This window comes from Agrilus planipennis, unplaced genomic scaffold (genome assembly GCF_000699045.2).
Source record: "Agrilus planipennis isolate EAB-ADULT unplaced genomic scaffold, Apla_2.0 scaffold243, whole genome shotgun sequence".
In the NCBI taxonomy this organism is placed as follows: domain Eukaryota; kingdom Metazoa; phylum Arthropoda; class Insecta; order Coleoptera; family Buprestidae; genus Agrilus; species Agrilus planipennis.
The window spans coordinates 359,683-375,916 of NW_020438952.1; the positions used below are offsets into that span (position 1 = coordinate 359,683).

General features: G+C 35.3%; 1 protein-coding gene across 11 annotated transcripts in view; it reads left to right on the forward strand.

Moving 5' to 3' along the window:
- The window catches only part of LOC108740638 (TBC1 domain family member 4), a 97,571-nt gene extending 84,890 nt beyond the window's left edge, over window positions 1–12,681 (forward strand). For 8 of the 11 annotated variants that reach the window (XM_025974858.1, XM_025974861.1, XM_025974860.1 and 5 more), the window contains 17 exons: window positions 3,497–3,631; window positions 4,354–4,521; window positions 4,712–5,191; window positions 5,249–5,366; window positions 5,430–5,506; window positions 7,295–7,368; window positions 7,430–7,591; window positions 7,653–7,818; window positions 7,887–8,092; window positions 8,148–8,383; window positions 8,446–8,601; window positions 8,664–8,828; window positions 8,894–9,045; window positions 9,110–9,362; window positions 9,424–9,937; window positions 11,072–11,177; window positions 11,895–12,681. In XM_025974858.1, coding sequence (XP_025830643.1) covers window positions 3,497–3,631; window positions 4,354–4,521; window positions 4,712–5,191; window positions 5,249–5,366; window positions 5,430–5,506; window positions 7,295–7,368; window positions 7,430–7,591; window positions 7,653–7,818; window positions 7,887–8,092; window positions 8,148–8,383; window positions 8,446–8,601; window positions 8,664–8,828; window positions 8,894–9,045; window positions 9,110–9,362; window positions 9,424–9,937; window positions 11,072–11,177; window positions 11,895–12,470 — 3,744 coding nt within the window. In that variant the 3' untranslated portion in view covers window positions 12,471–12,681. Of the gene's footprint in view, window positions 1–3,496; window positions 3,632–4,353; window positions 4,522–4,711; window positions 5,192–5,248; window positions 5,367–5,429; window positions 5,507–7,294; window positions 7,369–7,429; window positions 7,592–7,652; window positions 7,819–7,886; window positions 8,093–8,147; window positions 8,384–8,445; window positions 8,602–8,663; window positions 8,829–8,893; window positions 9,046–9,109; window positions 9,363–9,423; window positions 10,044–10,126; window positions 10,223–10,760; window positions 11,052–11,071; window positions 11,178–11,260; window positions 11,424–11,894 lie in introns of those variants that run through there. The other 3 variants (XR_001938381.1, XM_025974859.1, XM_025974868.1) reach the window with 3 other exon arrangements.
- The last annotated feature ends 3,553 nt before the right edge of the window (window positions 12,682–16,234 follow it).

The following is a 16,234-nucleotide window of genomic DNA, read 5'->3' on the forward strand; positions in this document are numbered from 1 at the left end:
TTAATGTAGATTAACTTAACTTAGTAGTTACTTTAGTGTTTTACGTGATCGACTTGCTGTGTAGTCGGAATAGAGAATTTGGTGTTTTACTATTTTTGAAAAATGTGTTCGATTTGGTTCGATAAGGTGTGCCGGTTGGGTCATCTCCATCTGGGTGAAAGAGTAAGGAGTAAGGAGTTTTGTAAAATTAAAAAAAAAAAAAGAGAGATAGACAAAACGGACGGAATCAAATAAAAATGTGCGACAGTTGAATTAAAACTCTTGAAACAGACAATTGAAGTAGTAGTACAGCAACTGATAATGACCTATCGGTCGAAACAGTTGCGAGAGTTTTTAATAAACAGTTTGATCGTCGTTTTTTTTATTTGATTCTATTTAGTATGATTCATCAAGCCTTTCTTTCTTATATTACAAAGACGTAGTGAGCTTTTGGTAAATTTTATATTAATAGGTTTAATACTAAACTAATTGTTGCATGTCGAAGATAGAGGTAGTACTATCGTACTAACAAAAGACACATATATAAATGTGAAAATTCATTTAATTCTACAAATTACCTCAAATTAATAAGGAAAAATCATTGCTGCTGTACACCCTAGCCGGGAATCGAACCCAGGACCTTTGACTTTTCGCACCATTAGTGTGACCATTAAGCTACGAGAGGTGACAGCGGTAACAATGACGAAACGTACTTATTAGGTCACAGATTCCTTGAACTGAAGTATATATACAGTGTGGACCAAAAAGTACCTACGCAATATGCTCATTGCAGACAAACTGTAAGTTTAATCGAAAAATTTTTCAAACAAAACTTGCTCCCTATTTTAATACAAGATCGTTTGTATTATTTGAATTTGATTTACTATCGCGGGGATGTTTAAAAGATTTTTTTTGAGTCAAATAGTAAACAAAGTTCGCAATATGCTTATTGTGGCTAAACTGAAAGTTTAATCAAAAAATTTATCAAACATTTACTACAAGGTCATTTGTATTATCCAGATTTGATTTCCTATAGGGAGTGTTCAAAAATATAAAAAATATGTTTTTTTTTAAATGGCAGCTATGTGAAATATCAGTCCAATAGCAGCAATATTTGTTGAGAAAGTCAAATTTTTAATGAAATTCCACCCAAGGCCAAAATACGTTCAGGTAGGTGCCTGTATGAGACTTTGGAGTTATACCAAAGGAAATGTAATGCGGAGGTACATAGAAGAAAATGGTCATATATGGAATACCATTTTGTTATTTGTATCTGTAAATTCCTTTTTTTATAAAAATGGTTTGGAAAATTATTAAAATCATTTATTAAGGATAACCTGGAAAGAAAAAATTTTTGGGATTGTAAAAATTTTGTTTTGTTAGAGAAGTGAGGTTAAAATGGAATACCTCATTTAATAAATAAAATATCTATAGATGTATGTGTATTATTGAATTTCAATCAAAAAAATTTCCTATTTTTTGTGCAATTTTGTGTAATTTCTTTAACAGTATAGCTTCCGAAGCTCTTCAAATAGAAACATTTTTAAAAATACGAAATATTCGTAGGGTTCAATAAATTTATGAGCTGATGAAATTTACGTGGACGTTAAAAGATTCGATGATAGGTACAACTGTTAATTTTTAAAGCAATTTGTTCTACATTGTGACATTGTGGAATAAGATTACCACGTGGAGCTTTTTACACTACATACATAATTTTCCCATTAGTTAATTGGTTCTTGGACATATGTACAATATGCATGTTATTCGGCTTAAAGTAATTAACAGTGGTTTAAATTTCTGTCTTAATTTCATTTACTAGTTAGCTAAAAGAAAAAGTGGGATTCCACTATTGCTACAAAAAATCTGTGAAATTATCCTAAAAGGATAACGATCTCATCATCTGAAACAAAAAAAAAATAAAATAAGATGTACGACAGTTATCAGGAAAAGTAAATTGTGTTTCTGTAGTATTACAAGAAAATTATGTCTAAATTATGAAATAATATCAAACAAAAATTACCTACTGGTTTGGTTCTCACAGAACAAATTACAGTAAAAGTTCTTCATTCGCGGGGTATATATATTCCATAAATATGCCGTGAATACAGAAACCGTGGATATAGAATGGTGATTAGTATCGAATCATAGGGGATACGTTCTAAAGTTCCAAAATAAAACCAATATATATCAGAATAAAATCAATTTATTGCGTAGCGGCGTAGAATAAAAACATGCCTATTGGTTCTAGATATCATGAGTTTAATATTTGGAACAGTGTTTTAAAATTTTGTAGTGAGATAGATAAAGCTTTCTTTTAAAGCCTATCTAAGGCCATTTTTTAATTTTTCGATTTCTGTTGAAAATACGGGTCTTACAAAAAGCACTAACTTTAAACACTTGTAAAAGCTTTTAAAGACCATATTATTGAAAACCAAAAACGTACCGAGTTAGTGAGAACCTTTGTCTGTTACCATACAAAAAATCAGATATTTATCTCGCAGCGTTATATCACAATGTTTAGAATAGAAACCCATGTTTTCGGAAAAATTTACACCAGGCACCAGCGGTCCATTGCGGTCAATCCCCTTAATAAATCCTATTCTGTTTACCGATTGCATCCGCGAATAATGAAATATTTAGCCGCGAATACGGGAACTGGGTTGCAATTTTTTCACCCGCGAATCATGAAAACGCGAATAAGGAACATTTACAGTATAAGTAAAATAACGGTGAGCCCGTTCAAATTTGGACTGTAGTGCTAGTTGTACTTAGCACTTGCATTTTAATTTCGGCCACATTTCTATGATGTATGTATAGGCAACCCACACACACATATTTAGACCGGTCCACTTTTTTGTAATTGTTGTTCTCCAATTGGATTTAGCAACTGATTTTTAATCAGGAGTTTTTAAAAGTACGAGGGTAAAAGACTTTAGAAATCAGAAAATTTATTGGGAAAAAAAACTCGTACAGGATTGTATTTAAAAGCAATCTTTTCACAAGCGCCTTGTACAGTATAAACCCTTATTTAATTTAAGTTAGCTTACGTATTCTCCCTCCTACAAAATATCGATATAGAAGGTCATTATTCCAAATAATAATTTAGTGTCTAATAGACTTCTAATAGGGTTGTTATATGGTTGGTTTTGTTTACATAATATTACAAAAGTGTACATATATATATATATTTTTGAGATCATTAGTGATTAAGAGTTTAATTACTACTGAACATTAGAAATGAGGTGAGCGATCATGATAGTACTTGTGCGGAGCAAGACAGTACATTACAATTTAATAAGAAATTTTTAATTTTTCGGTTAATTTTAGTCTTGTATTATTGACTTTGTCAGTATGATCGAATTAGGAATTGAAGGGCTAGTAAGTACAATTTATTTTAAAATATTGTCCTCTTATCTAATGAGAGTAGTTATAAAAACCAGAAATCAGAGACTATTGTTCATCGATATATTGTAGGGTAGTAATTTCAGAATAATTGACTGCACATTTGTTGTAGGTAACGGAGGTTTATCAGCAAATGAAGGATAATCAGAGCCTGTATACGCCGACGCCTCCCAGATCTTTAAGCAGTGGCTCCAGTTTGACTTCCTTGAGCCTGGATATCTCTCCAAGTTCTAGTAATTTTTTCGAGGTAAGATAAAAGCCGAAAAGAGAAAAGTGACTCATTAGGAGTGTCTATTTTTTACACTTTGTGTTTTGAATCGATTCATAAAAATTGTACGGTAATATCGCGATTTTAAATTCCTAAATTAATTCCGTTGTTGACATTAAATATAATATCTCGTAATATTTCTATGTTTTAGTCATATCGATATTCTCTTTTGTAACACCTCGTCATAGAATTATTTGGATCAAAAGCCGTTGCGAGGATAAGTAAAGGATGTAATTGATGATAATAATAATAATAATAATGTAATATTCCCTGAAATTTTCAGGCACATTTTCTTAATAGTTTTCAAGGGATTCTTTTAAATATCAATTAGCTCGGTTAAAAATAATTTACGTAAAAATATTTTTTGGGGCATCGTGACATTCCCTGAAACTCGCGTAGTGTTGCATCAAAAAATTCCAGTTCTAACTATAGTCGAGGAAATAACATTATTGAAAACGAAAACATGTGTTTTTTACCTACTACTTTTAAAATTGAGGATGAGACTTGTACAGTCTTGAACGGAGTTTCATGTCCGGACATACCAACTTGGATCCAGCGGGTCAAAAAAGCATCAAAAAGCCCTAGTAGTCGACTAAATAATTTTGTGTAGTAAGTCGGACCGAAATGCGGTTTTCTACAAACTTTGTGTACATAAGAGAGCAATTCATGTTCAAAAATGCATAAGTACAATTTCCTCTTAGGTTCTTTACATTGGAAAAATCAAAGTTTGGAATCGGAAAGTCCCTGATTCATTCATAGATGATGCTCTTCAGAAATTTGAAGCTCACGATCTAGAAAAGAAAGCCAATGTCCGCGCTCCAATTGAACGTCTCCAGAGTGAACAAGATTTGTATAGGAGGTTAGCAAATGTAAGTTATTAATCATAAATATTCCGCTATTATGCTTTGGTTAGTGGATGTCATCATCTTGTCATTTTCATCCTGTTCATAAATAGTATTCTTTGGTGGAGTCCCTTTGGGATTACATTTTGTACCTAGCAAATAAAATACTCATCATACTATTACTCAAGTGAAGGAAAATTTTTTGTTATTCCCTCAGGGCCCTCGAGCAGAAAGGCAATCGTCTCCCGAGTCTCCACCTGTACCATCTCTAACAAGATCACTCTCAGTGGCGTCTAGTCTTATTCCGAAACAAATCGAAAACCAATACCGTAAAGAGATATTGTCTACCAACGAGAGTGACATAAGTGATAATTTCTCGAAAATCTCGATCCCTGAAGATGGTTCCGAAGACACAAAGAGCTCTAAAAGCGAATTATCGGAGACCTCATCGTTTACTGAAAGTAGCAAAGCGGGAGGAGATACTACCAGTACAAGTGATTATAAAGAAGGAAGTGATTCTTCGTCGGTCACCAGCAGGGATGAAAAGAAAGAAATGACCAGAACTGTTGTCGATATGGACGACCACAACAGAACGATGGTTTTGCAAGTGGGGCGAATAGACTTGAGACTTATTAGCCCAGACAGAAAACTTATCTTATTGCACAAGCAGACTAGGGACATTGCTACGTGTGTACAAGTGAGTAAATATAAACAGTCATTGAATTCAAAAAACAACCATATTTTTTTCATCAAGGGACGTGAAAATTCCTCCCATTTCGGGTTCATCTCCAGAGAAACACCCACATCCAATATCTTCATAGGATACGTATTTAAATGTGAGTCTGCATCAATAGCCAGTGAAGCAGTTGGAGGTAAGACTGATACCTTAATTTTGAGATGCCTTATTTATTATATTAATTGATGAATACTCTTAGCAATAACTCAGGCATTTACTAATGCTGAATCAAAATTTGCTCGACCTATCATTACCTCATGTGAGCAGTGTCCAATGGTCTGGTTTCATAAACTGTGCGTCGAAGTGGAGAATTTAAGCGACAGAAAAACTCAAGCAGCGATTTTGAGAAGGCGAGTNACCGACGACCTTATGTTGATGATGATGATGATGATTTTTTTTTTGAAATGTACGTTTTATTACATATCCTAATGCAGTACACATATATGTAAAAATACAGGTGCGTATTTTAATGAATCTTAAAAGATTTTAATACAGATATTACATTTTGAGTCTGTTTTAATATTGAAAGTAGGGAGGGGGACAAATCCTCTTAACCCCCTCTCTTATATCCGGCAGTGCCTTTGAATTGGATATATTAATAAATTTACTGGCTAAAATAAAAAATTTGATGGCGTCCATGATTTTAAGTGCCATAGGTACAATGAATTTAAGAAGCCAAAAATCAATTATTTTCTATAATTTTGCTGGATATTATTTTAATTGACATGGACTATGAAAAGTCAAAATAAGGTAGTACGTGTATTTAGAAAGTTTTTTTTTTCATTCTCATGACCTTAGCCTTAATAAATCGAGATTACTTTTCAGAAATAAATTGATTGTGTTAATTGCCAACGGAGAACATTTATTATTCCTGTGAAACGTACATGTTTTCGCGAAAACGCCATAACCTATTTCTCTGAAATTTATTTATTTTACGAATACGATAAACAAAAAAAGACATAAAAACGTGACGCATTAAAATGTGACGCAGTATTAAGAGAAGGTTAAGGTAGATCAACAAGTTATTCATTGCTCCTACCAAACGCATTAAAATTTAGTAATTTCATTTAATATTTTTTGAAATCTGTTTTGAAACAAGAATTCATTTATCAAATACTAGCTGCGCCCGCAACATTATTCGCATGGATTTTAGGGTTGTATTCCCGGAAGTTCCGTCAAACTTCATTATCGCAATAAAAATAGAAGTTCCATGATTATCACAACCTTTATTCAAAAGTAGAAAGTGGTGAGTACTCCAAGTCTGATGAAGCCAATGTTCGTTGAAACAAGTTTTACTTTTCAATAAAGTTCCTGAAAATCTTGTTTTTATGGTGAATAATTGTCATTAAAAAATTTATTAGGGAATGTCTACGTTTCAATCGGAGTCTATATCAAATCAGAACATTAGCATTACTTTTGATAGCATAACTCAACTACCGGGCAATATGACATAGCGTTTAGACCATTTCTTAGCATTCGAGAGGATACTTGTTCCGAGTCCGTCTGCCTGAAGTATTTCTGTGGTTTACTGGAATCCCATGAGCAGATGTTAGGGCAGTAATATTCCACTGATTACATTTAAAAAAAAAACTTTTGGGTGTTTCAATCCCACCAGCCAGTAATGCTGGTGGGCGGGCAGTCCCTACGGATTACGCCGGAAGGTAGGGCGGAAGGCCCTCTTCAGCCTGCTTTCAGGAATCGTGGGAATGGGTGGGTGGTGGTTCGGGTGAGAAAGATGAGACGGACGAAATGAAGACAGAAGAGANTCAGCATGTCCAAAGTTTCAGGATGTTTGTCATATGTCCAAAGTTTGAGGATTTCATTCCTAATAGGCTATTTTTAAGATTTCTTCTTTCCGAATAATTACGAAATATTCTAAAACACATCATTCTACATCTGGTATAGCGTCCTTCAGTGTTTGGCATGTTGAAAGTTTCAGGATTTCTTCTTTCCAAACCGACCATGAGGAGTATACAGAAATTCTGAAGAGATATTTCTACATCTGGTACAGCGTCCTTCATTGTTTGATATGTCCAAAGTTTCAGGAGTGAGCAGTGTCCAATGGTCTGGTTTCATAAATTGTGCGTCGAAGTGGAGAATTTAAGTGACAGAAAAACTCAAGCAGCGATTTTGAGAAGGCGAGTATTGTACAATAAACGTTGTTCTCTTCATTACTTATCTATTATTTTGGGTTTACAGAATAGACCAATTAGACGAAGAAGAACAGAGCATGATATTAGCAAAATTTAGAGGAGCTGAAACAGATTCAGTTCGTGAACAGAATGAGTTCCTCATGATGTTGCTGAGAGCACATTGTGAAATGAAGCAGGGTCGTCACGTCCACGATACAGCTGAAAACAGGTCAGATAATATTTTTCCTTTTCAACGGTTTTTTATTTACAAATTTTATTATAATTACCAGGTCTGAATTTTTGAATCAGTATCTGGGAGGCAGTACGATCTTCATGAAAGCCAAAAGGTCCTTGACAAATTCGTTTGATAACTTGTTAAAGAGGAGGTCGTCCAGGGATGACGTGGGGGCAACATTCAATAGAGATATGACATTGCCAATCCATTCAAGTTTAAAGGTGAGTAGAAAAATGGTCTTTTTCAGGTTGCTTTATTTTGCAAAAAAAATTTTTTGCTTTTTTTAAAGGAAGGAATGTCGCCTGCATCCGCTAATTTTCAAGAGACGTCCGATCGTGAATCTGAAGGCTCACACTCTCCTTCCACTCTAGGTTCTCAAAGCGATCTTAGGGATCCTAAAAATGGAAACCCTGAGCCACAAACCCAAAGCAATGTGTCACCTGAAAGAACAGGAACTGCAACAGACAAGGGACTCAAATCTCCCATGATGGACATGTAAGTAAAAGAAGTTTTGTTTCTACTTCTGTTCATCATTTTTTTTTTATTGTAGATTTATGAAAGTTGGAAGTAGTCCTAAATCCGTACCCTACGATGAAGGATCTCCAAAGTACGATGCAGGCTCTTGGAGACAAGCTATTTTTAAAAGGGTAATAACTCCAAATAAACAGCAAGCAAGAGATAGTGGACAAAAGAGGAGTAATGAAGAACTGAGGATGCTTTGGAAGAAGGGCATCCAACAAGCCATCTTGTTAGTCCGGATGGAAAAGGAAAATGCGAGGATAAAGGGTAAGAAAGTCAGGATTTCTTTCTTCGTGTGCAATAGAATTGCTCAAAATATTGTTTTCTAGCTCAACAGGAAGAGAACGCAGTTAAACGCATAAAACTGGAGTATGATGACATGAAACTGAATCAGAGAGAAGTTATGGAAGTGTGGGATCAAATGATCGACAAGGATATTCGGGTGACTAGGGATAACAATCTGCTGCTTCATGCAGTAAGACAAGGTTAGTTATAACAATTTGACCGTTTTCGACTGTTTCACTACGACAATATTTTTAATTGTCAGGTATTCCAAGAGCGAAAAGAGGAGAAGTCTGGCAATTTTTGGCAGAAGAATCCTGCAAGCGCACAGCTCCCGTTGACACTAGCAAATTCCCAAATTACAACGTGCCTTATGAAACATTATTAAAGCAACTCACCTCTCATCAACACGCCATACTTATTGACTTAGGTGAGTCACAATTTCATTAAATTCCTTGGTCCCGATCCCAACTAGGATCATTACTGTTGTTGCAGGAAGGACTTTTCCTAATCACTCTTACTACAGTAGTCCCCTTGGACAAGGCCAACTGGCACTATTCAACTTGTTGAAAGCATACTCGCTTCTAGACCCAGAAGTGGGATATTGTCAAGGACTCAGTTTTGTCGGAGGTGTTCTACTTCTTCATGTAAATAACAAATGTTAAGCAATAATTTTCGTTTCTAGTATTCATATGACCGTTACGTTTCTAGATGGAGGAAGCTCAAGCCTTCTCTTTGCTTCGACATTTGATGTTTCGAAGAAATCTTCGCAAACAATACTTGCCAGATATGGTGGCCTTGCAGATCAAACTTTATCAGATTTCTAGGTTACTCCACGATCAAATTCCTGAGCTTTATGATCATTTCGACCTGCATGAGGTTGCCCCCACATTGTATGCAGCTCCTTGGCTACTCACCATCTTCGCCTCTCAATTTCCCTTAGGATTTGTGACAAGAGTGTTTGGTGAGTTTGAAAAATTTTGTTCCAATTTTCTTTGTTACCAATTCCTGAATTATTCATGCAGACATTCTGTTTTTGGAAAACACTGATATTATCTTCAAAGTGGCGATCGCTCTCCTCTCCCTTCATAAGGATAATCTTCTCAAATGTGATAGTTTCGAAGAGATTATGGACTACCTCAAGAATAAAGTTACCAATATGGACAAATTTATGTTGGATAAGGTTATCAAGAAGGTGGCTACGTTGGACATAAAGAAACAGCTAAACGAATACAAAGTGGAATATCATGTCCTGCAGGAAGAAATGGCCGCTGTTCAACCCCAACTTGAAGCATTACATAAATTGCAAAAGGAAAACAAAATTCTCACTGACCTTAATAAGTCATTGACGTCTCAAGTTGACCTTCACATGTCCAACGTACACAGGCTCGAAAAGTCGCGAACTATCCTTCAATCGAATTGCAATAAATTAGAAATGACAAATAGAGGCCTGGAAGTCACTGTGGTGACCTTGGTATCGTTCGTTAACAGCCTGATAGAGAACAAAGTGGACGTGGAAATTCCTGACGATGTCCGAAGGATTTTGACACAAGTTTCTTTTAATGAGAAGAACAAAAAAGACCAAGCTCACAGATCGAACGTGATGAGGATGTTTGGCAAAGATAATCATCCAAATGCGCAAATGGTAAAGATTTTTATTCAATTATAGCTGTTAATAGGTATTATTATTTTGTAATATTTCCACTATTTTAATGATAAGCATTTAAGGATGACTGTAGTCGAAGTTGACGGAGGGACATCAACAAATGCCACGTCCCACGAAGTCAGATTAAGAAAAATGAGATGGAAGAATAAACAGAAAGGGTAAAAATAACGATGATAACTGAATTTCATTTCTCTTCTGGTTCAGTTGTATGTAGTTTCTTAAGGGTCGATATCATCTGTTGACAGTAGCGTCTTGTATATTACTATAAAGGGCTAGTAGAAAGATTAACAAAATAGATTAAGGTATTGAGATATGTAGAATGATTTAGATTAGAAGCGTAGAGGGTGCACAAATTGGTATTTTTGTTCTTAACAAACATCGACTCTTCTCTGGAAAGTTAGGTTAGGTTAGGTGAGAAGTGGCGTTCAATTCTCATCATTATTTTGTTACTGGTATATATTATTATTCTTCCATTTCTAATTGCATTTACGCAATTTTAACTAAATCTAACATTTAGACGGTGGCACTTATCCTCATCTCTTCCTTCTCATCCATCCTCATCTCCTTATTCTTCCTTCTCTGTATCCCTGTTTCTTTTACTATGTAGGTGCTATGATAATAAATATTACTTTGTAGTAGTGGCTACCTAATTTTTGGTGTATTCACCATTTTCGTAAAGTATTCTTCTTTTTACAGATCAAGTCCTTGAGTACCGGTAAAATGAACTTAAGTGAACTAACGCCGTTTCTTCCAGCCAATGCCGATTCTATGTCACGTTCGAATAGTCTCAACACGCAGTCGGCAGTTCCACTGAAGGTTTTGGCAAAATCGGTTGGCAACTCCGATCCCAGCATTGACAAGCCCGCGCCTTTTCGCAGTACCATCAGCAATCCAAATATGGCCAACAAGATGTCCAATTTCTTCTCGTCGTCTCATGCGCAAATATTACAGCAGAAACTTCACAGTCCAAAGGGCAGCAACCCCAAAATTGACANCGATGTCCGAAGGATTTTGACACAAGTTTCTTTTAACGAGAAGAACAAAAAAGACCAAGCTCACAGATCGAACGTGATGAGGATGTTTGGCAAAGATAATCATCCAAATGCGCAAATGGTAAAGATTTTTATTCAATTATAGCTGTTAATAGGTATTATTATTTTGTAATATTTCCACTATTTTAATGATAAGCATTTAAGGATGACTGTAGTCGAAGTTGACGGAGGGACATCAACAAATGCCACGTCCCACGAAGTCAGATTAAGAAAAATGAGATGGAAGAATAAACAGAAAGGGTAAAAATAACGATGATAACTGAATTTCATTTCTCTTCTGGTTCAGTTGTATGTAGTTTCTTAAGGGTCGATATCATCTGTTGACAGTAGCGTCTTGTATATTACTATAAAGGGCTAGTAGAAAGATTAACAAAATAGATTAAGGTATTGAGATATGTAGAATGATTTAGATTAGAAGCGTAGAGGGTGCACAAATTGGTATTTTTGTTCTTAACAAACATCGACTCTTCTCTGCAAAGTTAGGTTAGGTTAGGTGAGAAGTGGCGTTCAATTCTCATCATTATTTTGTTACTGGTATATATTATTATTCTTCCATTTCTAATTGCACTTACGCAATTTTAACTAAATCTAACATTTAGACGGTGGCACTTATCCTCATCTCTTCCTTCTCATCCATCCTCATCTCCTTATTCTTCCTTCTCTGTATCCCTGTTTCTTTTACTATGTAGGTGCTATGATAATAAATATTACTTTGTAGTAGTGGCTACCTAATTTTTGGTGTATTCACCATTTTCGTAAAGTATTCTTCTTTTTACAGATCAAGTCCTTGAGCACCGGTAAAATGAACTTAAGTGAACTAACGCCGTTTCTTCCAGCCAATGCCGATTCTATGTCACGTTCGAATAGTCTCAACACGCAGTCGGCAGTTCCACTGAAGGTTTTGGCAAAATCGGTTGGCAACTCCGATCCCAGCATTGACAAGCCCGCGCCTTTTCGCAGTACCATCAGCAATCCAAATATGGCCAACAAGATGTCCAATTTCTTCTCGTCGTCTCATGCGCAAATATTACAGCAGAAACTTCACAGTCCAAAGGGCAGCAATCCCAAAATTGACATTCGGATAGAAGACTGTGTCGATTACAATTCCAGTACCAGCAAGACAACCTCCGATTGTACCGAGATGGCACGAAACGTTAAAAATCTGGGCGAGAAGTCCGTCAGTTTGCCCCTTCAAGAGAAGATTCTGGGGAAGGACAACAAAACGTCACCTACGTATTCGGAGGACAGTGGAATTGGTACACCATCTTCACCTAAGGATACGGAAATCCATCCATTGAGCAACTGTGACGTTCCATTTACATACAGCGGAACCAGAACTCTTAAAAAAGTCTAAGCGTGATCTGTTAGTGTTCTAATCTTTATTAGGTCAATGCTAAGTCGTCGCCATTGTGATCCATTTAGTTTATTAGGTTCTGCTTATTCTGAGAATGAATGAAAAAGTGAATGTGTGCTAAGAAAGTTTTATGATTATGACCATTGTATCCTACTTACTGGAGATATTAGTAAATATTAAATATATTTTACCAGTTGATATTTAAAATCAATTAATTTTCTTTTGTTCCTGGTACAGGGTGTTTGGAAAGGAATAGTACATGCATATAATTGACTATGACTATTTTGGCGTTCCTCTGTATACTATCTACGATGAAACAGCAAGCCCTACACGTCCACAAAAATTGATTATTAATAAAGGTATGTTATCAATGAAATCTAAATTTTGGCCAGAGTTTGGTAACATTCCCCATTGTATATTTCTAAAATCTCAATATCAATCACCCTGTACTTCGTAGTAGAATATATGGGTATATGCATATCTATACATTTTTTAAATTAATTTTTGGTACTTATCTGCAACAAATGCCTTAAATATGTTAGGTATTAAAACGCAAAAAAAAATTATTAGCTCATATTTATATATGCCGACCTAACCACTTATTAGGTCAAATAGAAGAGTTAACGTAGATTAATTATAATAGAAAAATTAAGTAAGTAAGTACATCTATTATATAAATTTCTGATGTAAATAATGAAATTGTTTCCCTTATCAAATTTAGGATAAATCTTAAATCATGCTGTTACGTTATTATATGTATATTGTGAGTATTTTCTGTAATTAAATTGCCAATCTCTAATAAATTTGTAAATACAAAAATTCAGCCCTGGGTTCTTTCCTTCATTCACAGTTTTATAATAATTACGTATGGAGATCGTCTTAATAAAAACAACTAGTTTTAGATAGAAATAGGTTAGGTTAGGTTCATTCAGGGAATGATCGATTACCCACGCTATTCTATGCTTTCATCTTTGTTTTCACCTTTTAACGGTTAAGTGACGGTTGGAAAAGCTCCTAAAGTTTAATCGAAACAACCTTTCCAACCAAGCTAACCTTCAAGTGGCTTCAAAATATAATGAACAGAACGCTCATCAATTAGGACTATAAAAAGTGGTGGAAGTTGGCTTAAAAATGAAAATTTTTATGGTCTCATTTATTAGCATATAATGCATGGTTATTCGCCTCCTACACTCTTACCCATTCTCCTTCTGTCATACTTCACCCTTACCCTATACACTTTATCAATTCATCTATATACTAAATTTAAAAAAAGAACCATTTCTTACACCCACCCCATCTCCTCCACCCTGTAACCCCCAACTTTCCCTACATTTTTTAGGTTGTCCTAGGTCAGTCCTACCCCCACCATCCCCGTCCAAGCGACTGCTCCATCATCTAGACATTTCCAATTCTAATTTTTAGCCTCGACCTCCCCTGCCTCCACTACACCTCCACCACCACCTTCCATTTATTAGAGTTGGAGCCATTAGATTTCCCCCTATCCATTCCACCTTCATCGCCCATGTGCTACCAACAATCATCTAAATAATTACCGTTTGTACATATTTTCCAATGTCATGTCGTATTTTTCAATAGATGATGTCGCCCTTTGATGATTGCATGTAATAGGACGTCCCTATGTTCGGTTCTCTACTCGCCTATAGTGTATAAATGATTACTATAAATTAATTCAAAAGAAGGCAGGAAGTCGCCATCTACATTGTAATAAAGGCAGTTATTATTACAATTCTATATTTGCATGTCCGAAGTTACAAGATATCTTCTTGTCAAACAAACCATGAGAATTATAAGCAAGTTCTAAAATAAATTATTCTACATCTCTGTACGAGATGCTCTTCAATGTTAAACTGCTGCTGGTTTCGTTTTAATTAAGCTGTATCGACGAGAGCGGTACAACAGATGTCACCTATTTATTTATACATTTCTTAATTGCATTTTTCCTTATTATGATGCACGAGCAACAATACGTAGGTTATTTTGTAAAAGTCTGGAATATATTTCATAATCTACTTGAAAAGATCCCATACCTATGCTTCTCTGAAAACTGTCCTAAACAATACTAAAAATTTTTTGAACAAAGTGTAACACCAGTCAAAAGCTTTAAACTGCATTTAGTGGACTTATTATTACTTTATTTTATCTATGAAAGGATGAGTGAAGGTATTTGTACAAACTTTCCAATACCATGTTGTATTTTTCATAATATAATGTTGCCCTTTGAAGACTGCATGTAGCAGAACAACCCCATGTTCAGTTCTCAACTCTTCACTGGTGTATAAATAATTAATTATTGCAATTCAAAAGAGGGCATAATGTTACAAAGGCAGTTATCACCGGAATTCAAAATTTGGCTTGTCCGATATTTTGAGATTTCTTCTTGCTAAACTAGCTACGAGAAGTACACATAAGTTCTAAACCAGATCATTGTACATCTGGTACAGCGTCCTTCGATGTTTGGCATGGTAATTTCAGGATTTCTTCTTGCCAAACAAGTCATGAGAAGAAAACAGATTACTCTACATCTGCTAAAGCGTCCTTCAATGTTTGACATATGTCCAAAGTTTGGTGGTTTCTTCTTTACAAACAAATCAAAAGATGTATATACAAGCTCTAAAACGGATCATTCTACATCTGGTACAGCGCCCTTCGATGCTCGGCATGTCCAAAGTTTCAAGATTTCTTCTTTCCAAACAGACCATGAGGAATATACACAAATTCTAAAGAGATATTATTCTACATCTGGTACAGTGCCCTTCAATGTTCGGCATGTTCAATGATTCACGATTTCTTATTTGAAAACAGACCATACGCAGCATATACAAATTCTAAAGCAGACGTTATTCCACATCTGGTACCTACAGCGTTCTTCGATGTTTGATATATGCCCAAAGTTACAGGATATCTTCTTGCTATATAAACCATGAGATGTATACTTGCACAAGTTTTAACAACAGATTACTCTACATCTGGTACAGATTCTGCAGACATGCCCAAAGTTTCAAGATTTCTTCTTTCCGAATAATTACAAAATGTTCTAAAACACATCATTCTAAACCTGGTACAGCGTCCTTCAGTGTTTGGCATGTTGAAAATTTCAGGATTTCTTCTTTCCAAACCGACCATGAGGAGTATACAGAAATTCTGAAGAGTCATTATTCTACATCTGGTACAGCGTCCTTCATTGATTGGTATGTCTAAAGTTTCAGGATTTCTTTTTTACAAACAGACCATTAGGAGTATACAAAAATTCTAAAAGATATGCTATTCCTCATCTGCTACGTCGTCCTTTGATGTTCGTCAGCATGTCCAATGTTTCAGGATGTTTGTCATATGTCCAAAGTTTGAGGATTTCTTTCCTAACAGGCTATTTTCAAGATTTCTTCTTTCCGAATAATTACGAAATATTCTAAAACACATAATTCTACATCTGGTATAGCGTCCTTCAGTGTTTGGCATGTTGAAAGTTTCAGGATTTCTTCTTTCCAAACCGACCATGAGGAGTATACAGAAATTCTGAAGAGTTATTATTCTACATCTGGTACAGCGTCCTTCAGTATTTGGTATGTCCAAAGTTTCAGGATTTCTTTTTTCTTTCCTAACAGGCTATTTTCAAGATTTCTTCTTTCCGAATAATTACGAAATATTCTAAAACACATCATTCTACATCTGGTATAGCGTCCTTCAGTGTTTGGCATGTTGAAAGTTTCAGGATTTCTTCTTTCCAAACCGACCATGAGGAGTAT